This window comes from Bos indicus, chromosome 10, assembly GCF_029378745.1.
Source record: "Bos indicus isolate NIAB-ARS_2022 breed Sahiwal x Tharparkar chromosome 10, NIAB-ARS_B.indTharparkar_mat_pri_1.0, whole genome shotgun sequence".
Lineage (NCBI taxonomy): Eukaryota > Metazoa > Chordata > Mammalia > Artiodactyla > Bovidae > Bos > Bos indicus.
The window spans coordinates 40,016,545-40,041,755 of NC_091769.1; the positions used below are offsets into that span (position 1 = coordinate 40,016,545).

Here is a 25,211-nt window from a genome sequence, read left to right on the forward strand (position 1 = left end):
GCTAACATACTGCAGCCACTTTTCTTTCAAGTTTTTTTTTTTTTTTTTTTGCCTGTAGTAGGAGGCTAAAAATCCAAATAAAAAGCTCCAGTGAATAGCTCAGGATATTTAGTTGAAAACTGTGAAGAGTCATGTCCTAGGAGTGGGGCAAATAACAGACAGATCATTGCCAACCTAGCCTTGAATCTGGTCATTTCCTGACTGAATTTAGATAATCAAACTATATACTCTCTGCCTGGAAAAAAAAAAAATTGAAAAGAAATTTTCTGAACAAACACAAGATAATCCTGAGTCATTTTAAACATAGAATAACACACATTCAATAAGAGGATAAGGCTTGTCAAGAGACAGGACAAAGTCAAATAGAAGAATAACAAGAGACCACAGGTAATCAAGACACTGGAGTTCTCAGATAAAAATACTAAAATTGTTATGATTAGAATGTTTAACAAAGTAAAGCACTGGGGAAAGCAAAATGAGAAGATAGGAAGTTTCACCAGATAACTGAAATCTATAAAACTACACCATATGTAAATTTTACAATGAAAAAATAAAACTATGTAAGAAATTAACTCAGTAAGTGTGCTTTATAATAGATTACAGACAATAAAATACAGCATTGGTGAACCAGAAGGTGGGGCAATAAGAAATATTGAAGCATAGGTGGAGGAGAAAAGGAGGCAAAGATAGGAAAGAGCATAAAAGAACTATGAAACAGTGAAAAGTCTAAATAGAAGTGTAAATAAAAGTTTAAATAGAATCAATGAAGAGGAAAAAGAAGTGGAATAAAGAAAACAGACTAAAGTTAAAAGATATAAAATGCTCAGAAAAGTCCAAGCAGGATAAACACAAAATCACATCACAGTACATATCAGGCAAGCTATTAAAATATCTAAGCAAACAAAAAAAAAACCCAAAGTGCTAGAATTCAGCCATGGGATGGGAGTGGGAAACTGGAAAAAGAGATATACTCACAAACACTAGAAATAAATCAAATGGAGACTTTTAAAATTTAGTTATATTTCATGGGAAAAATAGGGGAAAGTACATCTACTCCCCATTCCAGAATATACAAGTTCCCTATATTCAAATATCCACAGAAAGACAAATAAAAGAAAAAAAGTGAAAAATGGAAAACAAACAGCAAACAAGAGATAAGTGGCATACTTAATCTCTAACATTTCAATCACCATATTCAATGTTAATGGTATAAATGCATCAACTAAAACACAGATTGGCAGAGTGAATTAAAAAAGAATCCATGACTCAATTATACATTGTCTACAAGAAACTCTCCTCAAATATAATTAAGATTAAAAGTAAAAAGAAAAAGAAAAATACTTAACATTCAAACTTCAACAGCAAGAAAGAGGAGCTGTATTAATTAATATCAGATAAGACAGACTTCACAGCAAAGAAAATTGCCAGATTCAGAGAGGGACGTTATATATTGACAATGGGTCAAGTCACCAAAATGATAGAGCAGTTTTAAACATGTATAACTGAAAACAAATAGACAAAAAACAGGCAGCAAGATAGGTGAAGCAAAAACTGATACAACTGAAAGCAGAAATGGACAAATTTAAAATCGTATATAGAGACTTTGATATCCCTCCTTTAAAACTGATAGACACATAGAAATTAGAGAGTATTTCGAATTGAATAATAATAATTAATATTACATACCAAAGTTCGTGAGACAAAGTTACTATTATGTCTAGAAAGAGATGTATAGCTATAAAAGCCTACACAGAAAATTTTTAAAAGGTTAAAAAGTAATAATCCAATCAATACTCTCAGAGATTTAAAACAATTTGCATTTTGAATCTACAAGTTTAGGAGTAAGAAAATAAGGGTAGAATTTATTATAATACAAAACATATGTACAACAGAGAAAAATTTTAAAAACCATAAAGGTGCAGAGTTAGTCCTTTACAATAATTAATAACATTGAATGAACTCCAGAAAAACTAATCAATAAAACCAAATAAAGAAGACATAAATTTTCAATATTTTTGTTTAATTACAAATTACAAAAGTAGTATGTTGGAACTACTTCATATCTGCTCAAGACAGCAAAATATGTGCATGTCTTCCAACTATATGACTTGAAATAGGTTGTTCCGATGATATATTGGCAAATATTATAAACCAAGTTATTTTTTCTCCCAAAACTGGTTTATCAGCACGTCACTAAACCAAAAAAATAAAAAGTAACTACAGTACTTATAACAATTTTATACCAATAAACTCAACAATTTAAATAACACATGTAGGTTCTTAGAAAAACAAACAAAATTTAAAAAAATTGAAATTTAATAGTTCTATATTTACTAAAGAAATTTTGCAGTTGAAAATCTTTGTACAAATCAATCTGCAGGCCCAGACAGTGGCTTCTCCTGAAAATTCTTTCCTAAGCCATTAAATAAAAAGTAATACTGCATTTACTTAAACTTAAGTTTTAAAAAAACTTAAGATAGTGAAAAAGAAAACATGTTTATGGATTTGGTTTTATATATATATATATTTTGTAGTGAAGTGTAATTTACATACAATGAAACACTAACATCTTAAATATACCATCTGATCGATTATAACATATCTAGACCACTGTGATCTAGTGGGCTTCCCTGGTGGCTGAGACTGGTGGTAAAGAAACTGCCTGCAATGCTGGAGACCTGGTTCAATCCCTGGGTTGGGAAGATCTCCTGGGCAAGGGGATGGCTACCCTCTCCAGTGTTCTTGCATGGGAGAATCCCACGGATAGAGGAGCCTGGCAGGCTACAGTGTGTGGGGCAGCAAAGAGTTGGACAACACTGAGTGACTAACACTTTCACCTTCAGACCACTGTGCAACCCACATTTCTGTGATGTAGGAAATCCTATCATCATATAAAGCTCTTCCAAGTCCCATCTTAGTGAATGACCCCTTCCCAAGAAGCAACCACTAATATAATTTCCATTAAAAAGGATTACTTTTGTCTATTCTAGATGTCATATAAATGAAATCATACGATTTTTACTTTTGTACATCTGATTTATTTAACTATGGTTAAATAGTATGCTTGTTATGATCCATCCTATTGTTTCAGGTACCATTATTTTGTTCCATTTTATTGTCAAAATTACTCAACTATATATATAACTATATAAATAACACAGCCTATTTTCTATCTGTTCTAAAGATGATGGGCATCTGGACTGTTTCTATGTTTTGACTAATATGAAAAAGATGGTATACATTACACACAAGAATTTTTATGAATATAATTTAAACTTCTCTTCGAAAAATGCCTAGGAAAAGAATTGCTATATCATAATGCAAATTATGCTTAACTTTTTAAAACTGCTAATGCTATTCAAGGATTTATTACTTTATGCTCCCACTGGGAGTTTGTAAGTTCCAGGTGCCCCACATTTCCTACAGTTTTTGGTGACATAAATCATTTTCATGAATCCATTTTAGTGGGGATCTTGTGGACTTAACTGTTGTTTTAACTGGCATTTCCCTGATGAACAGTGACATTGAGTACTTTCTTATGTGCGTTATTAGCCATTCACATACCAGTGTCTGTACAAATCTTTTCTCTATTTTTAAAAATTGGCTTGGTTGTTATTTTATTACTGAGATGCAAGAGTTATTTATACCATCAGGATATAAGTCATTTGTCATAATATGTGAGAGGGTATTTTCTTCCCATCTCTGGCCTATTTTCTTAATAGTTTCTTTTGAAGAACAAAAGCTTTTAACTTTCTTAAAATTGAATTTATCCATATGTAATGGCAACTTTTGTTTTTCATAGATTCATTAAGAATATGTCATCAGAGAATAATAATAATTGTACTTCTTTCTTTATAATCCACAGGATTTTCTTTTTCCTCATTTCACTAGTGGAAACTGCAGGAGGTATAATGCTGAATAGCTGTGATGAGAAAGGACATCTTTCTCTTGTCAGTCTTGGGAAGGAAAGTGTTCAGTATTTTACTATTAAGTAGGTTTTTGTTTTTGTGCTTTATCTGATTGACCCCTTCTATTTCTAAAATTGATGTTAAATTGTAACCAATATATTTTTTAAACTGTAGTGGGGCTTCCCAGGTGGCACTAGTGGTAAAGAACCCACCTCCCAATGCAGAAGATATAAGAGATGCTAGTTCATTTCCTGGGTCGGGAAGATCTCCGGGAGGAGGGCATGGCAACCACTTCAGTATTCATGCCTGGATAATCAAATGGACAGAGGAGGCTGGTGGGCTATAGTCTATAGGGTCAAAAGAGTCAGACATGATTGAAGCGACTTAGCACAGGATTTTTACTGTAGTAACTGAAATATTAATATTCTTTTTCTTTTGTAATCTAGTGATTACATTAATTGCTATTTGAATGCTAAACCAACACATTTTTAGATACAATCTACATGATTATTTGTATTATTCTCTTTATATATTAGTGGAATTGATTTGATAACATTTGTTAGGATATCTGTGTCTATGATTATAAAGGATATTGGTATAAATTTTCATTCCATGTAATATATTATCGTGTTATTTTGCTACTAAGGTTATGGTGGCCTTGTAGTATAAATCAGAGTTTCTTCTTCTCTTTAATATTATTAATTTTGTTTGTGTGTCTAGGATTGACATTGTTTATTCCAATAGATTTGATAGAGGTCACTAGTGAAGTCATCTGGACAAGTTTCTTCTGGAAATTTTGAAATGATGAGTTCATTATCTTTAATTAATATTAAGGTATTCATCTTCAAATTTTTTCTTATGTTTTGATAAATTGTGTTTTTCAGTAAATGTGTTCATTTTACTTGTCAAATATATTTGCATAAAGTTGCTCATAAAACCCTTTCACTGTCCTTTAAGTTTATAAATTCTTCAGTAATGATCCTTCTTTCATATCTGATGTTAGAATTTTTTATCTTTTTTTTAATCAGCCCTTTTAGAAATTAACCAACTTTGTTAATGTTATTAAAAACACATTTTTGGATTGTTTAAGTCTCATTGTTGCTTTTGTATATTTCATTGACATATGTTCTCTTTTATTATTTTCTTCCTCCTGCTTAATGTTTGATTTCTATATGTTCCACATATCCTCATTCCCCTATTCTTTTCTTGCATTGCTTGCAATAATTCAATTATTTTATGGCATTTAGAACTCATTAAAAGTTCTTGGCCAGCTATGAACAGAACAGTATCATTAAATTGTCTGAATCATGGAAAAAGACCCTGATGCTTGTAAAGATTGAGGGCAGGAGGCGAAGGGGGTAACAGAGGATAAAATGGTTGGATGGCATCACCGACTCAATGGACATGAATTTGAGCAAACCCCAGGAGATAGTAAAGGACATAGAAGCCTGGTATGCTGCAGTTCATGTTGTTGCAAAGAGTTGGACATGACTTAATGACTGAACAATAAAAACAACAAGCTTGTATTTAATGATTTGTTTCTTAAAACTTTCCCTTTGGCATTGCAAAAGGGAGAAGGGTACATAATATTCTACTGCTATTAAACATGCAATTTCAACATTTTTGGCAGCAAAATAAATCAAGAAATATATATATATATATATAAATATATAAAGAAGTATAACTTTCATTATTTGAAGCCAACAAGATTATGTACGTAGAAAATTCAAGAGACTCTAAGATAATTATTAAAATAAATAACTGAATTTAGCAAGGTTGATATACAAAGTCATTTGCATCAAAACAAATAGGAAATAAATACATTAAAATAGATAGGAAATAAAACTTTAAAAATGATACTATTTACAATGCCAAGAATAAAAACAACAAAATTCTCAAATACTCAAAATAAATCTAATAAAAGATGTTTAAAATCACTCTGTTGAAGATCACAAATTGTTGTGAAAGAAATTAAAGAAGACAAATAAATGGAGGGATAGAAAATGCCAATAATTGGATGATTTGCAGATTCAATTCAGTCCAAATAAAAATTTCAGGTTTTTTTAAGAGTCCAAGTAGAAATTGATAAACTGCTCATAAAATATATATAGAAATACATGGGGCCAAGACCAACCAAGGCAAGATTGAAAAAGGAAAAAGAAAAAATCCTTGCTCTACCAGATTCCACACAATTTTATAGTAATTGAGACATAGTAGTATTAACACAGGGATAAACAAAGACAAATGGAAGAGAAATTAATCCAGAAATAGATTCACATGTATTTGATCCTTTAATTTATGACAAATGTGATGAGGCAGTGTAATGGGAAGTAATGGTAAATTTTATCCGTGGTAATGATTTAACTAGATATGCAAATTAAAAACCAAAACATTATCTTTAGTCCTACCTCAAACCACATAGAAAAGTCAATTTCAAATGAATTACACATCAAATATTTAGGTAACACAATGAAACATTTAGCAGGACACATAAGAGAATATTTTTATTATTTAGGTTTAAGACAATTTTTCTTAAAAAGAATAAAAAAGATTTCTTAAATTCCTTTTTTTTGGGGGGGCGGATAATTTAGGCTGCATCAAAATGGAGGATTTTCCTATTCATTATAGAATGGCATGAAGACTGTGAGAAGGTAAGCCACAAAGTGGAAGAAAAATTTTTAATAAATATATTAAATAAATGACATATCAAATACATAAAGGACTCTACAAATGTAGAAGAGTAAAACACAAAATGTGGGAAGTGGGCCAAGACTTGAACAGGTGATTGCCAAAAACAGATAATCGAGTGGTCAAAATCTTTTGACAAATCATAAGATAAATGCAATTTAAAATCACACTATGATTCCATGACACCAATTAGAGTGTTTAAAATGAAAAATACATATGACATTAAGTGCTGACAAGAACATGGAACACATGGAATGCTTGCAGAAGTATAAATTGGAAATTGTTTGGTATTAGATATCAACATCTTCTTATCCTATGGTTATTAGGTACATATGTGATAGAAGGGGCTTCCCTAGTGGCTCATCAGTAAAGAAGTCTGTGTGTAACGCAGGAGCTGCAGGAGAGGCGGGTTTGATCTCTGGGTTGGGAAGATTCCCTGGAAGAAGGCATGGCAACCCACTCCAGTATATTCTTGCCTGGAGGATTCATGGACAGAGGAAACTGGTGGGCTACAGTCCACAGGGTCACAAATAGTCAGATATGATGGAAGAGACTTCGCATGCATGCATCTAATAGAAATATGTTCACCAAAAGACTGGTCCAAAAGTACTGAGAGCAGAATTTTTTCACACAATGGTCTCAAACTGGAAACAACTCAAAAATTCATAGCCAAGTAATAATTCTGTTCTATGCATACAGTGGTATATTATACTAAAAATTTAAAAGATCTGGCTATACATAACAGCATATGAATATCACAAACATAATATCGGGACAGAAATCTAGAAATAAGTTGTATTGTATATAATTCCATTAAAACAGCAAAACTAGTATAGGACGTTCAAAGTCAGAAGTCACATTTTAGTGAGGCTGTGAAAGAGTGGCAAGGGAAAAGCCTCTTGAGAGCTGCTGCTGCTGCTAAGTCACTTCGGTCGTGTCCGACTCTGCGCAACCCCATAGACGGCAGCCCACCAGGCTCCCCCGTCCCTGGGATTCTCCAGGCAAGAACACTGGAGTGGGTTGCCATTTCCTTCTCCAATGCATGAAAGTGAAATGTGAAAGTGAAATTGCTCAGTCATGTCCGACTCTTAGCGACCCCGTGGACTGCAGCCTACCAGGCTCTTCCATCCATGGGATTTTCCAGGCAGGAGTACTGGAGTGGGGTGCCATTGCTTTCTCCGTCCTGAGAGCTATTAACATTAAATCTTTGCTTCTTAATCAGGGTGCTACAGACACAGATGTGTCCGCTTTGTAAAAGTCCAATAAGGTATATACTTATATGCTGATGATTTCTGTTACACTTCTTAAAATAGTCATATTTTATATTACATTTTTAAGATAGTGTTTTAATATACCCAGATTATATTATTGCCAGGCAAGAGGATACTGTGTGACAATAATATATTAAAACTAATAACAAAAGCACAGGGACACCAAGTCTAGATTACCATTACTGTGAGTGGAAGAAAAGATTAAATTTTGTTATGAAGTGAACATCATTTCTCTGAGCACTCACACCAAATAACTTCTAAATTAACAGACCAACTGCAATCAATTACATGCCTCGCTTTTCAGGTTTTCCTACTTCCATCAGAATAAATTAATAGTCAATGTGAAATGAAATGAAATGTGCCATGGTAGAAACAGTCCTTCAAAATAAGTTTCAGTAAAGAAAGTCAGTATTTAACCCATAGTGTATGAAGATAAGCCCTTTTGACCACATATACACTCTCTATTTCCCACACACATATACACACACAAACAGGATAAATTAGGAGAAAGGTTAGAATGATTGATAAAAGCTACAGAAATATCTATTTTTTATTTTCCATCACCTTACTTTCATGTCTTGGATAATCTGACAGGTTATCTTCTAGTGCTACGGGAAACATGGAGATTGTATAGGACTTAAGAGCACCATACATGAAAAAAATTGTGTTTATTTGGCTGTGTTCATTGACTCTGTGGGCTCAATGGATGACCTGGGAGAGGCAGTACATCTTAGTACATTAATATTTACTACTAGAGTAAATATTACATTTCAAAATTAGGAAGCACGTGGAAAAATTTTAACAAATGAAGTGAGACATGTTGGCAAATGGAGTATAGAGCTTCAGAGGAATGAGTCTAAGATACTGAGTAGGTGAACAATTGAGACTCACAGAGAAAGATCATTATAACCCAGGAGACAGGAGCTCATAAGTACGGACCACAGAGAAGAGACACTGCTCAAAGGTGAGGGACAGGGAGGCCTGGCATGATGCAGTCCATGGGGTTGTACAGAGTCGGACACAACTGAGTGACTGAACAACAACAACAAAAGCTGGGCTACTTGATACATTTTTCCAAGATGCAGAGAAACAAGCAAGTCAGGTTAAGAACAACTGACAGCTGAAATTCTAAGAAATGTGTCAAGAATGATTAAAATCTGACATCAATGTTGTGTCAAAATGTACAGTGTTTTTGGAAATTAACTATGTGTGTGTGCCCACATCAGTGTATAGCTTTGTGACTCTTTCTAGCTGGCTATAAGGGAAACCTTTACCTAGGCCAGATTTTCTCAATAGCATCACTATTTATACTTTGGACCAGGTATTTTTTAATATGAAGGTTGCCCAGTATATCGAGTGGTATTTAACAGCATCCCTGGCCTCTACCCTTTAGACGTCAGTGGCACATCACACTCCTCATCGTAACAATAAAAAATGTCTCATGCTAAGTCACTTCAGTTGTGTCTGACTTTTTGCGACCCTATGGACTGTAGCTCACCAGGCTCCAATGTTTATAGGATTCTCCAGGCAAGAATACTGGAGTGGGTTATCATTTCCTCCTCTAGGAGATCTTCCCCTAACAATCTAACCGATGTCTGTTATCTCCTACCTGGGCTGGTAGGCTAGGGCTACCTGAGAAGCCCCAAATGACTCAGTACATTGACAAATGTCCTCTAAAGAAATATTGCCCCCAACTGAGAACCACTGATCTATGCAGATAAATAAAATGCTACTTTCTTCTATCTGATTTTTTGCAATGGGCTCACATCATCCACTCAATGATGGCTTAAACATGAATGTGAATTGTGTTATCCCTGTGCATATTAACTAAATAACTGCATGTGGGGCAGAAATGATAGAAAGAATCATGGGAAGACCAATCCTAATGTTTCCATGACTGAAAAAGTTCTCTAATTAGAAAATAAGTAGCTGATTTTTTTCATTAGCTTTTAAAAGTATTTTCCTACTTTTTGGATTTTGGAAGTTAATTAACTAGTTTTGGAATGAATTTATGAACTTTACACAGATAAATTTTCTCTTACTTATCACTCATATTTGATTGATTTTAACAGATACATTTTCGCTAAGAAGGATTGGAGCAACTGCGTTGATTTCCACGCACACAGAATTTTCAGATAACTATATTTGCTGAGACAATAAGATTTAAAAAAAGAAAGAATACAAAAGATTCTTTGAAAGCTAAAATTAAGAAATCATCTTATCGAGTCCAGATGAGTTATAATACACGAATTAGGTTGATTATCTCTATTTAGAGATGTCCTGAAGCATTTAGAAAAGGCACTAGTGTTAGAAAAATATTGGATGGAAACCAAGGAGAAACAGAAAACACAGTAAACATAAAATTGACTAATTCAATAAGATTTTTATATAAAATCTTATGCAACTCAAGACTGCAAAATATTAACTTTTAGGCATTATTTCAAAATTGCAAAATAAAATGCATCAGATCAGATCAGTCGCTCAGTCGTGTCCGACTCTTTGCGACCCCATGAATCGCAGCACACCAGGCCTCCCTGTCCATCACCAACTCCCGGAGTTCACTCAGACTCACGTCCATTGAGTCAGTGATGCCATCCAGCCACCTCATCCTCTGTCGTCCCCTTCTCCTCCTGCCCCCAATCCCTCCCAGCATCAGAGTCTTTTCCAATGAGTCAACTCTTCGCATGAGGTGGCCAAAGTACTGGAGTTTCAGCTTTAGCATCATTCCTTCCAAAGAAATCCCAGGGCTGATCTCCTTCAGAATGGACTGGTTGGATCTCCTTGCAGTCCAAGGGACTCTCAAGAGTCTTTTCCAACACCACAGTTCAAAAGAAAAACACCAATACATTATACTAACGCATATATATGGAATTTAGAAAGATGGTAACAATAACCCTGTGTACGAGACAGCAAAAGAGACACTGATGTATAGATCAGTCTTATGGACTCTGTGGGAGAGGGAGAGGATGGGGAGATTTGGGAGAATGGCATTGAAACATGTATAATATCATGTATGAAACGAGTTGCCAGTCCAGGTTCGATGCACGATGCTGGATGCTTGGGGCTGGTGCACTGGGATGACCCAGAGGGAGGGTATGGGGAGGGAGGAGGGAGGAGGGTTCAGGATGGGGAACACAGGTATACCTGTGGCGGATTCATTTCGATATTTGGCAAAACTAATACAATATTGTAAAGTTTAAAAATAAAATAAAAATTAAAAAAAAAAGCATCAATTCTTCGGCGCTCAGCCTTCTTCACAGTCCAACTCTCACATCCATACATGACCACAGGAAAAACCATAGCCTTGACTAGACGAACTTTGTTGGCAAAGTAATGTCTCTGCTTTTGAGTATGCTATCTAGGTTGGTCATAACTTTCCTTCCAAGGAGTAAGTGTCTTATTACCTAGTTTCTGAAAATATTTACTATCAAATATGAAAGTTAAGCACAGTTATTTTTCTTTTAAAAAGCTATTAATAGTTTCTGATATTTCATAAATAAGGAAATGGAGAAAGTTCAAAAAGTTACTTAACATCAATATTCTGAGCAGAAAAGGAAAGAGGAACTTCATTTTTACATATGAAAGGATTCTCACTTTTCAAAGACCTTCTCAAATGCCACCTTCCTGGGAATTTTCCTCTGTCTTCCTAATCAGAATTAACTGTTTCTTCACCTGAGCTTACAACTGCACATTGCCTATTCTACCGTTAAGTTGTGATCTTCCTCACAGTCTATGGAGTGAGTTGCCCTTCTGATTGTCTCCCTGTAAGTTTAAGAACTCGAGGGGTTCAGGGACTGTACTCATTCCTTTTCTGTCCCTTACAGCAACTGATACAGATCTAGTGTGGAATAGAAATCTTTTAAACATCTACTGAAAGTACCATTTGCATTTATCTTCCTGGTTTAACATTCTAAGGTAAGAAACTAAAACAAAATTTTTAAAAAATAATTTAGTTTGAAAGTTCAATGCTTTTTAATAATCGTATCTGTACAACTATGTATTTGTAATCACATATTTGTATGAGCAAATTTGTAAACAAAAATAAAGTGTGATTAAGTCAGATTTCATTCCAATCCCAAAGAAAGGCAATGCCAAAGAGTGTTCAAACTACCACAAATTGCACTCATCTCACTTGCTAGCACAGGAATGTTAAAAATTCTCCAAGCCAGGCTTCAATACTATATGAACCGTGAACTTCCAGATATTCAAGCTGTATTTAGAAGAGCCAGAAGAACAAGAGATCAAATTGCCAACACTGGTTGGATCTTCAAAAAAGCAAGAGAGTTTCAGAAAAACATCTACTTCTGCTTTATTGATTACACCAAAGCCTTTGACTGTGTGGATCACAACAGGCTGTGGAAAATTCTTCAAGATATGGGAATACCACACCACCTTACCTGCCTCCTGAGAAATCTGTATGCAGGTAAGAAGCAACAGTTAGAAGTGAACATGGAACAACAGACTAGTTCCAAATTGGGAAAGAAGTACATCAAGGCTATATATTGCCACGCTGCTTATTTAAGTTATATGCAGAGTATATCATATGAAATGCCAGGCTGGATGAAGCACAAGCTGGAATCAAGACTGCTGGGAGAAACATCAATAACCTCAAATATGCAGATGACATCACCCTTATGGCAGAAAGTGAAAAAGACCTAAAAAGCTGCTTGATGAAAGTGAAAAAAGAGAATGAAAAAGTTGGCTTAAAACTCAACATTCATAAAACTAAGATCATGGCATCTGGTCCCATCACCTCATGGCCAAATATGGGGAAACAATGGAAACAGTGACAGACTTTTTTGGGCTCGACAATCACTGCAGATGGTGATTGCAGCCATGAAATTAAAAGACGCTTGCTCTTTGGAAGAAAAGCTAAGACCAACCTAGATAGCATATTAAAAAGCAGAGATTTTTTTTGCCAACTGGATCAAGAAAGGTTGGTCCAGTCAAAGCTATGGTTTTTCCAGTGGTCATGTATGGATGTGAGAGTTGGACTATGATGAAAGCTGAGTCCCGAATAATTTATGCCTTGAAATCTGGCATTGGACAAGACTCTTGAGAGTCCCTTGGACTTCAGGGAGATCCAACCAGTCCATCCTAAAGGAAATCAGTCCTGAATATTCATTTGAAGGACTGATGCTGATTCTAAAACTCCAATACTTTGGCCACCTGATGCAAAGAGCTGACTCATTGGAAAAGACCCTGATGCTGGGAAAGATTGAAAGCAGGAGGAGAAGGGACGACAGAGGATGAGATGGTTGGATGGCATCAACAACTCGATTAATATGAGTTTGAGCAAGCTCTGAGAGTTGGTGATGGACAAAGAAGCCTTGTGTGCTGCAGTACATGGGGTCACAAAGGGTCGGACAAGACTGAGCAACTGAACTGAAGTCACAAATGGGCACAGGTCATGGTATGTTTTTATAGTGTAGAATCATAGACTTTTAGTGCAAAAAGTACTTGAAAATTAGGAACTGTAATTTCTTGCTGTAGAGGAAAATAAGCAGAAGCCTCTTTATTCATAGTCTGGGAGCTAATTTAAAGGAAGCCATGTCCATATCATAGGTCTTTTTTCCTGCTATACTTTACTGTCTGCAGACTGTTTAATCCATATAGACTAAGAGTGGTGAGACAGTAGGCCTGGGAAATAAGTACCTCCCATAACAACAGGATAAAAAATCTGAATCAGGATTTTTCAAATTAATATCATTGTTTTGGTTCTATGTTACAACTCTAGAATATCCAAAAATGAAACAAACAAAAAGATATATAAATGCCTTCAAAGAAACAGAAGAAATTTAAAAGTAATGTACTTGAATAAGCTTCTTTTCTTCTGGCTGTTAACAAGTAATTGACTTTTAAAGCACTACTACCAAGTGATGCATCTCCTTTTGACTAAAGTATATGTGACAGATTCCAACTACTAAATGGGACAATCTAAGTTTTAATAAAATAAGATGTATGACTAAGCTGTCTGTATATAATTATATAAAGTTAATTATAAGATTATACAATATCCAGATAAACTTTTTACATGAAATTGTATTTTATAATTCCTCCTGTGTTATTTCAACAAACAAAGGAAGTTAGATTTATTTCATTTGTAAGAGAAAAGTGAGTTATCTATATTCAGATGAGAACTACCAAATTGGTAATTTTTACATTTTGTATAGCCCTGATTAATTTTTAAAAAGATAATAATGAAACAATTTCAGAGCTACACAACATAATACACTAAAATTCTCTATGGTGTTTTGGGGAGATGTAATTACTACAGAATATTAAATTGGGAAAATAGAAATAGAGCATTTAATCTACATGAGTAATTGGGACACCTGCACACAGCAAACAGTTTAGCTGTTGGAGAATGTTAAAGGATTAGGGTTTTTTTTTTTTTCACAATTTCAGCTATTATCATTACAGTTTTTATTATTGAAAGATTATAGAAGACATCTATTGATGACTGGAAATTTAATTTGATTAATCTAAATGCTTGGGAAGAACTGGGCTCACCCTGTAATTGGTAATTCACAAGTAATTTACATTTAGAAACACACTGGGAGATAATAAGATCAAATCTTTCTGGAAAATTAACCATCAACCCTGAATTTCTGATCAATAGCTTATAGATATATACCTTTCAGCAAAAACAATGAACACACTTTATAGTTCTTGTTTTGTTCCTTGTTTATACTAGATTTCTTATTTGTGCAGCTATTTTGTATCCTTGTCTTTCATAATTCAACTGATCTCTTATCATTAATAGAAATTATTTAACAATTTTGTACAATAATCTGTAAGACTGCCAATAAAAGTAGCAGAGTCCTGCTCAGTCCTTCAAATGTAATATTATTTAGAAAAATCCTAAACTACAAACAGTATGTTGGTTAGAACTTGAAGCATGTCCACCATCACTGGAAAAAAATACTGATTAACAAAAACATGGGATTTCCTCCAATCAAAAATTATTGTATATAGGGCAGGGAAATAGTGTAATGGGAAGGACTATACAGTGTTGGGGATCTTTTTCTAATGTGTATAAAAATGTATTCAATTTACAACCCAGAAAGAATTCTTAGTAAGTTTTTGGTAAGGCAAGGGTAGAGGGAAATAGAAGGACATTAGTTCAATTTGGGGACAGGGGGAGGAGTTATACATTTTAAAAAACTTGGCTGAATTTTGAAAGGCGTTATGGTACATTGGTTAAGACAGTGGCCCTTGAGCCATACTATGTGGGCTTTGAAACTCAGCTTCACTGATTAAATAAGGCTTGTACTTGGGCAAAGTTATTTCACTGCTTACTCCAGTTTTATTATTCTTTAAAATAGGGATAATAATATTTTTTTACTTCATGAACATTTCAGAATTATCAAAAACTTCTTGTATATGGTGTACCTGGTAGCCTAGTACATGATGAATGCTCAAAATGATAAAATTACTATTTCTTAAACAGAACCAGCATACTCAAAAAAGTAACATTTTTTTAATAGAATTTTATAATTATAAGATTTTTTTCGGTAATAATCCTAAAGATCATTTGGAAATATTAGCAGTGCTAATATTTGATATATTACCACTAAATGAGTTCTGAACAAATATGTTTAATATAAAAACTCAAGTTTTTAAAGATCTTAGTCCTTTCATGTGGATATACTAGAATTAGGTAAATCTATGCTTTTCAGAGCAGAGGGTTATGATATTCCTGGAGGTTACAGTATATTTTTGTTCAGTTAGGAAAGTGTAAATTCATGCTTTGCTGAATACATATTGACTTCTTCCATAAAAGTTAAATCTATTTCAATATTGACAAAATATTTCCTCCATATTAGGAGTCTGAGATCATAGCCAACAAAGATAAACTGGAGAAATTCTACAATTCAAAGAGGACATCTGTTCAGGACATCAATTTTGCAGAAGCCATGGTTCAACATAGGAGTTGATGAAATTAAGGAGGAAAAGGGAAAGACAGAGGCATAAACGTGCATTGAGGCAGCATTGGAGTATGAATGAAGAATATGGCTTGTTGTGGTGGCTCTAAAACACATCTGCAGACTCTCTGACTCATATCCCTCCAAAAGGTGAAAATATTTGATCTCCTCTTGGAACCAGGCCAATCTTTGGCATTGACTTGATGAATAGACAATAGCAGTAATGATATTACTTGACTTAAAAGGATAGAAACACTCTAGTCTGGGAGCCTGTACAAGTCTGGGACCTTGAGGCTGCCAAGAAGAGAAACCATGTAAAGAGGCTATTGAAAATGAATGAGAAAAATGAGAGACCAATAGATAACAGACAGAGAGACTGACCTAAGGAGCCCAGCTGTTTTAAATTTTCTGGTCCAGAAACCAGACATTTGATTGGAAATGCTTTGAAGATGCCAGCCCTATTATCTTCTGAGTGCAATTATATGAGACCCTGGATGGCTCAGTGGTAAAGAATTCACCTACCAATGCAAAAACCACAGGAGATACATGTTTGATCCCTGGGTTGGAAGATCCCTTGGAGATGGGCATGGCAACCCAGTATTCTTGCCTGGATAATCCCATGAACAGAGGAGCCTGGGGGGCTACACGCCATGGGGTTGCAGAGTCAGACACGACTGAGCATACACACATACAGTACTAGATATTTTAGCTAAGTTTGCAAACCCCCGGATTTGTGAGTAAATAAATAAATTATATCATTTCAAGCTATTGTTTTGTAGTGGCTTATTACACAGCAATGGATAATTAGGACAATGTGGCCTTTCAAATGAGTAGTCATCACATAAATGTTTAATATGATTTAACATGTTATAGAATTTCATAATTTTGTTTGATATTATTTATTATATACTCAAGAGTATCAACAGGCAACAGAAGTCCAGAAGAAATAATAAAAAATGATGAATTTATTCAACATTTATTTATGAGAATCTACTATATGATAAGCAATTTTTTAAACTCCAGGTATATGTCATTGATAAACCTGAGAAATAGACAATTTCTTTGTTCCTATATACAGTGCCATGAAACAGACAGACAGTAAGTTGTTTAAATATATAAAATAACTCCAGGCATTTATGTGATAAGAAGAAAGAATAGATCATTCAGTGCATTAAGGGTTGATTATCTAAGATAGGGGAGTCAGGGGAGATATTTCTCTGAAGATGGTATTTGAAAATTAACATCCCAGGCCGAAAGAACACCAAATGTTTAAGTCCTGAGTTGTGAAGAAGGACAAGAAGAATAATGTGTCTAAAGCAGAGCGAGTAAAGAAGAGAGTGACATGAAATGACCAAGCGAGGAATGTGAATTCCATTTTAGGTAAGTGGGAAGCCATGGGAGACCCAATCAGGAGAATGAGATAGCTCTTGAATGAGTGTAACAGAGATGGTTTACAGTTGACCAAAACCCATGCCCTCTTACACCTGGTACCCAGTGGTGTGACTATGTACCAACAGAACAGACTATGTAGCCAACAGAACAACAGAATGTGATTGGAGCTAATACATATGCAACAGATAGAAGTCTTCCATGTGTGCCCATTCAAGCTCCTTCCCACTTCCAGCTGACAGGGATGGAGGCAATACTCAGAGCAATCTTAGAAGCCATAGATTGAAGATGACAGAAACATCATCACCCTAGGTGCCTAATGACTGCATGAAACAGACTCTCTACTCCTACATGCACCCATTTCACACACGAATCCCATATACAATGCCACTGCCAACATAATCAACTAGGGAACATCTTAAAGACTTCCATGATAAAAACTAGATTTTTGTTTTGGATAATTACATGTATGGGTCTATTTGTTATCTCAGCCTCTTGTTATTGCTTAGTCCCTAAGTCATGTCCAACTCTTTTGCGATGCCATGGACTATATCTCAACAGGCTCCTTTGTCCATGGGATTTCCCAGGCATGAAGACTGGAGTGGGTTGCCATTTCCTTCTTCAGGGGATCTTCCTGACCCAGGGATTGAACCTGCATCTCCTACATTGCAGGCAAATTCTTTACCACTGAACCACCAGCGAAGCCTTGTCTACTTTATATAACTCAGCCTAGTCCACCTTATATAATATAGTGGATAAACAGCCTCTTCTAAAACAGAGGCTGAACTGGAAAGAAGATTAATAAAGGGACTATTTCAATCAATGAGGGGAAACATGCCGATAGCTTACACAAGGGTGGCAACAGTGAACTTGGCAAGACATGGTCCCATTCAGAGTATAGTTCTAAGGTAGACCCAAAAGGACTTACTGATGATCACATAAGAACATCAGCTAGAAATTCTGAAAGTTCTTATAATCCTTCTATACTCTTGTGAAACCAGATAATAGAATAGACTTTTCCTGATTCACTCTTGACAGAGGAAAAAATCCACAGAATTTCACAATGAGTGTAAGGCAAATCTCCTTCTTATGCAGAATTTTCAAAAGTGAAAGAAACTCCATTCTATGATTCTAGGGATTTATAGCTAATTAAGCACAGAGATGGGGAAACAGTGGAAACAGTGTCAGGCTTTATTTTTGGGCTCCAAAATCACTGCAGATGGTGGCTGCAGCCATGAAATTAAAAGACGTTTACTCCTTGGAAGGAAAGTTATGACCAACCTAGATAGCATATTCAAAAGCAGAGACATTACTTGGCCAACAAAGGTCCGTCTAGTCAAGGCTATGGTTTTTCCAGTGGTCATGTATGGATGTGAGAGTTAGACTGTGAAGAAAGCTGAGTGCCAAAGAATTAATGCTTTTGAACTGTGGTGTTGGAGAAGATTCTTGAGAGTGTCTTGGACTGCAAGGAGATCCAACCAGTCCCATTCAAAAGGAGATCAGTCCTGGGTGTTCTTTGAAAGGAATGATGCTAAAGCTGAAACTCCAGTACTTTGGCCATCTGATGCAAAGAGTTGACTCATTGGAAAAGACTCTGATGCTGGGAGGGATTGGGAGCAGGAGGAGAAGGGGACGACAGAGGATGAGATGGCTGGATGGCATCACCGACTCAATGGATGTGAGTTTGAGTGAACTCCAGGAGTTGGTGATGGACAGGGAGGCCTGGCGTGCTGCAATTCATGGGGTCACAAGGAGTCAGACACGACTGAGGGACTGAACTGAACTGAACTGAAGCACAGAGAAAAGTATCAAAGATGAAAGTTGACTGGAAACATATCTTTGAATAAAACTGTGAGATGGCGCTTCTCAGGCTGAAGGCAGCCGGGAGCCTATTTCATCTCAGGCCTATTTAGGGGCATTTCATGGGACCAGCCAAAGCACTGAAATATTTTCGTTGAAATGATGCCTGGACATATCTGAGGAAATCAAAATCTGTGTGACCATAGGCTAGAAGTTGCTACCCTGGAATCTCTGTGCTCTCGCAGCATTTATTGGTAAGCACTTCTGCCTACAGCGGTGAGTCACACAGGGAGGAGAGGTAATATGGGCTTCTTGTCTTGGGCTCTTGTTGAGCTGGCTGCCTGGAGGAGAGAGAAGCCTTCAGCAGACAGGCAGGAGGGATAAGGTACAAAATGCTCAAGGAATATGGCACAGTGATAGTCTTGGGACAATGCATGACTAGAGATCTCTCCTTGGCACACATTTGTGTATCTCTTCTAATTTGTTGTCATTTAGTCATTAAAGTCATGTCCAACTCTTTTGCAACCCCATGAACTGTAGGACTTCCCATATGGCTCATTGGGTAAAAGAATCCACCTGCAATGCAGGAGATGCAGGCAGATGTGGGTTTAAACACTGGGGTGGGAAGACACCCTGGAGGAGGGCATGGCAACCCACTCCAGTATTCTTGCCTGGAGAATCCCATGGACAGAGGAGCCTGGTGGGCTACAGTCTACAGGATTACAAAGAGTTGGACATGACTGAAGTGACTGAGCCTGCATGGACTGTAGCCCACCAGGTCCTTCTGTCCAGATTTCCTAGGCAAGAATGGGTTTAACATTTCGTTCTGCAGGGGATCTTCCTGACCCAGGGACTGAACCTACATCTCCTGCATTGGCAGGCAGGTTCTTTACCACTGAGCCATCATGGAAGAGTCCATTAATGTGCCACAGAAGAAAAACAAAATTATATTGAGAAACCTTCCTATCCTACCCCAAGCCAGGAATATCAGAATCTGGCTATCAGGTCAGGGACAGGTTGGTAGAGAGAAGGGCAGAGAGGAAATAGACAAACAATTAGAAGCCAACCAGACTAGCCCCCTGTTCCCTTGCCCACTGAAGATCTCCAGCCCAAAGTTGCCCCAAGCTGTGCAGGGGAGAAAACTTTCCATTACATCAGGTTCAGTTCATTTTAGTTCAGTATCTCAGTCGTGTCCCATTCTTTGCAACTCCATGAATTGCAGCACGCCAGGCCTCCCTGTCCATCACCAACTCCCAGAGTTCACTCAAACTCACGTCCATTGAGTCCGTGATGCCATCCAGCCATCTCATCCTCTGTCGTCCCCTTCTCCTCCTGCCCCCAATCCCTCCCAGCATCAGAGTCTTTTCCAATGAGTCAACTCTTCGCATGAGGTGGCCAAAGCACTGGAGCTTCAGCTTTAGCATCATTCCTTCCGAAGAACACCCAGGACTGATCTCCTTTAGGGTTTGTATTACTATTTTGCAGCACGCATACAAAACTCTGAACTAAACGTATGACTGTTATTTGAATGCACTGCAGGACTCTATTTCTAAAAATGAACCAAAGGTCCATGGGATCTGCCTGACTTTTTTTTTTTTTTTTGCAGGGCAAAATTCAGCCAATGAATAAAAATTTTAAAAACTGCAGGCCACTAAAATATAGTAAGTCTTGATCATGTTATGAACCATGCTTGCTCAACACAGTGGCTCATTCAATTCATAACAGAAGAGAAATGTGGGCATTTCTAAATACAGTGACTCACAACAACAGAGAACTTTGGGTGGGAAAGTGGAAACTGAGCTCAGCCACCAACATGTACCTAGGACAACAGCATAATTTTCTTATCAAATGTATGAAGGAACTTGTTTTCTGACTTGGGAGAAATGTAGCTTAATCACTATAATCTCTTAAAAGATGATAAGAAAAGAATTGCAGCTCTGTTTCTGAATGTCCAACAAAACATTAAAACCTATGAGATTCCTCTTCAGTTTTGGAGTTCACTATCTACATAGATGGTTAACTACATTATTTAAAGTGTTTTCTATTTTTAAAAAAGCAAATGACACATTCAGAAATGTTTCTAGAATTTATTTTTTCCTGTCTGCTCCCTATTATTTTATTTTGTCCATGGATATTCTCAAATGATAGTGGAAACTCTATGCATAGACTATCCTCATGCTTGCTTAGAAAACCTGGTCTGTGGCTCTTGATTTAATTATGGAAAGGAATGGGGGAAAATGAACCCAGAGTTCTATTTGTGTATCCATGACACAATTAATCTAAGATATGGCAGAGTTCTACAAATTCAAAAGACTTGAAAATAATTTATTTGCTATAATAAGAAGAAAACCATTTTTTCTTTAACTGAATTTCTTGCCCTTTGTGGCAGAAATCAAATGCCTCATATTACTGTAGCAGTTTTTCTCCTCACAATTTAATCTAGGACTTGTTAACCAAGGCTATTTCTATATTCAGCAAGATTACATACAAACTCAATTTTATGAATTATGTGAATGCTACTGCTGAGAAATTCTACTGGTAATATGACTATGCAAATGGACACCAGGTAAATTAAAGGCATAAAAGAGGATTTATAAATTGAAGAAATACATTATAAGGGTTTATTTATTTTAGGTCATTCATGTCAAAGCTGAAAACTATCTTTAGTAAGAACACAGATGAAAACTGCTAGATGGGCTAGGAAGAAGCAAATCATTCTAGGAGTATATATTTGCTGTGAATTGACTGAGTTCTTTATGGAGGGTCCCTGAGCAACACCACTATGATGGACACTTTGCCGCATATGCAGGAATTCAATACAGTTGCAGATGACTCTATGATTGAACTAGATTTAGAAACTGAAATGACCATAGTCACGAAAGATTGATGTGAAAACTGACTTAGAAGTTGGGTTGGTTCCGAGTCTGAAGTTTTAGGAACAATTTAATCAACCGATTTTCCTTGTTATACATGCTAATGGCAGATATATGGTTTATATGGTTTAAAAGCAAACCTGAGTATGAACAATACTTCTTTCAGTAACATTCAGTTTCATAAGACAACATTGCAGTAGCTTAATAGGCATGAAGTTTTATTTTATAATGATCCTAAGATAATGGTCTATTTGACAATTACTAAGTACAATCGCTAAATACATATTGTATGAGTACAATTTTGTGGCAGATAATGCAATATCTACAGTGTCTTGGTTTACATTGTAACATCTTGCGGTATTTTGAATAGAGTGTATTTTTGACCAAATAGTATATTTCTGATAGTTTAGATGGTAACAGATAACTATGGTCACTAAAACTACTAGTCTATGTTCACAAAATCACAAGTGTTTATCTCAATATACCCAATTATATTTTGTTGCCATCATAATCTTCCATCATGAGAAATTTTCATTTGTCTACTAGAAGAGGCCCGTATGGATATCTATTTTAACTTTAGAGGCACAGGTATCCATCCTCAATCCCGAAGCCAGAGCCAAGCCGGTAAAGTAAGACAAGAAGAAGCATGCGCTCTTTGCACAGTGACTTTACCTTCTCTGAAATGGGAAGTTAGCATCTCCTCCACATGCAGCGCCAGTGCACCAGCTATAGAAATCACTGCTATTGACTTAGTGGTACATACTTTTTACATCAATTGCTCAAATAAACTTTACCTTTTCCTAACTCTAACTTTTCCATGACTTTAGCTAATCTCAGTCTGTTAAAACTCTACCCAGCCTACAAGACCTAATTCAAATCATTAGATATTCCCTAATAATATCTGCCAGAAACTACTATAATTTTTATTTTTATGCCCATAGCTTTTGCCTATCCTTGCCAAACACTGTATCATATGGCTCTAAATTGATACATTTACTTTTCACTCTCTGACAGTAGAATCCTTGAGTACAAGGAAATGTATAGATTTCAATGTAATCCCACAGTTTAAGGTTCTTCATATAATAAGGATTCAATAAATGTTTATTAAACATTAAATTGATACATTTGTTAAATCCTTAAAATTATACCCAATCTGTATAACAATGCATAATGTTCTATGCCACATTTGGGTTTTAAGCTTTTTTTTTTAGATAAAACTATTCCACAGTATCACTAAGAATGTGTTATGAAAACTATTCAAAGCAAATATAAAGCAGTGTTATTAAGACTCAGAGATATTAGGTTACTTTTATAAATAAAGAACATTATTTACAAACATTATTTGCTTTTTCATAGCCTGGCTAACCTAGAAATTTACACTGTAACATTCTCTAAGCAAACTTACCTCTCACAATGATGTTGGTGGACTTTTTTGCAGGGTTTCCCACATTATTATTGGCAATGCAGCTGTAAGTGCCAGCATCTTCTGAAGTGATGGCAGGTATGGTCAAAGTTCCTCCATTCAAAACAGTCTTTTCAGGCAGAGTCCCAAAGGACCTGACCCATGTGAGAGAAGGTACAGGCTCTCCTCCTGTCGTGACACATACTAATGTTATGGCCTCTCCAGGATTTACAACAATAGGGTCATCCACCAAGAGTTTAATTGACGGAGACGCTAAAAGACAAACAAAAGAACATGCACCTATTTAGATCTACTAGAGCTAGACTTCAACAGTATGCTTTATATTTACACAAACAATTAAAATGAAATACTGTTCTCTTGTGCCAAAGTCTTATTGTATTGATCAAATTTAAACCTTATAGAATGGTTATTTATTTTAATTATATGGCATAAACCTGTGGAATTTTACTAAGAATCTTACACATGGAGAGGGGAATTAAATTTTATGTATTCTTGAATTATTGTTTCACAATTAGAAAGATGAGAAGAATTAAAGTTTTAAAACAAAAATCCCTTTCTCTTTTAATGTTGACAATCACCATTTGTTTTTGTCCTTCCAGGTATAAATATTGAAGCTGTTTAGTTCTTGTATTTTCATGGTCAAGATCATCCTCAGGTCAAATGACATATTTTGCAAACTGAACACAATCAAGTAAGGAAAAAGATTGCCAGAGGATTTTACCAGGCAGTGGGCCTGGTTTTTCATCTTGAAAGGAATAACAAAATCATGTAATTTAAAGCATCTCCAATATTTCACCTCTAACCTCTGTTCAGAGAGTTTAGGCAATGTGAGTTCTCATAACCACTGTTTTAAAACTTAGAAGCAAATAAGCTGCTTTTCAAAAGTAGTCATCAAACTATGATGGCCACCACTCCAACATTTGGGTTATACTGATCTCCCCAGTGAAAGTAAGTTGTTTGAAAATTTTCATGTAAAAAAAATGTAGATAAATATCCATTCAAAAAAATGCTTTCTTGCAGACTTTTCATCAAATGAAGTAAAAACTGCACAAAAATCTGTTCAGACACAGTACTTTCTTTTCTGCTTATATCACAATGTTAGTCTATGTAGCACATTACTAAATAAGAACAGAGGAAATGCATTATGTTAATATTTGAGTTCATACATTCAGAAATATTTGAGGCCAAATTTAAACAAATCTATCCATATTTTGAATACAAAGCGTTCAACTGTACTGTGTAACTGCTTTTAGATATTAATTTCAGCTCAGAGTTGGAGAGAGTTTTTCTCAGAATGAAAGGTAAACTCCCTATGGGGTTCAGTATTCTGCCTTGATGGAATATATAAATATTCAAATTAATATATATATATTCCACTGTATATATAGCTTGCCTTTGGGGACATAGGTGTGCCTTGAGGGCATTATACTAAGTGAGATAATTCAGAGACAGATCCCATATGATCTCACTCATATGTGGAGTATAAAAAAAATAAACAAAAAGCAAAAGAAATGCACAAGCCACCGCGCCCCCCCAAAAAAAAAAGTAGATATAGAGAACAGAGTGCTGATTACCAAAGGGAAAGGAGTAGGGGAAGGGTGAAATAAGTAAATGATATCAACTGTATGGTGATAGACGGAAACAAAATTTTGGGTGGTGAGCTTGCTATAGGGTATACAAAAGTAGAAATATAGTATTGTACATATGAAACTCATAGACTATTATAGATCAGTGCTGTCTCAATAAAAAACAAATTTAAAAAGATGCCAAGGGAGAATAAGAAAACAATTCCATGTTACAATTATGGTTCTGTGTAATGGGGATAGAATGCCTGGGTGACATTTTTAAACATTGTTGGCCTTTCTAACATCATTGTAAGTAATATACAAGTTTTCAAAGTATTTTAATTGCCCTTCTGAGGTGCTGACTAC

General features: G+C 35.7%; 1 protein-coding gene across 1 annotated transcript in view; it reads right to left on the minus strand.

Annotated features, from left to right (window-relative positions):
* Window positions 1-25,211, minus strand: part of MDGA2 (MAM domain containing glycosylphosphatidylinositol anchor 2) — a 917,184-nt gene that overhangs the window by 304,611 nt on the left and 587,362 nt on the right. The window contains exon 6 of the mRNA XM_070797384.1: window positions 23,263-23,532. Coding sequence (XP_070653485.1) covers window positions 23,263-23,532 — 270 coding nt within the window. The remainder of the gene's footprint in view (window positions 1-23,262; window positions 23,533-25,211) is intronic.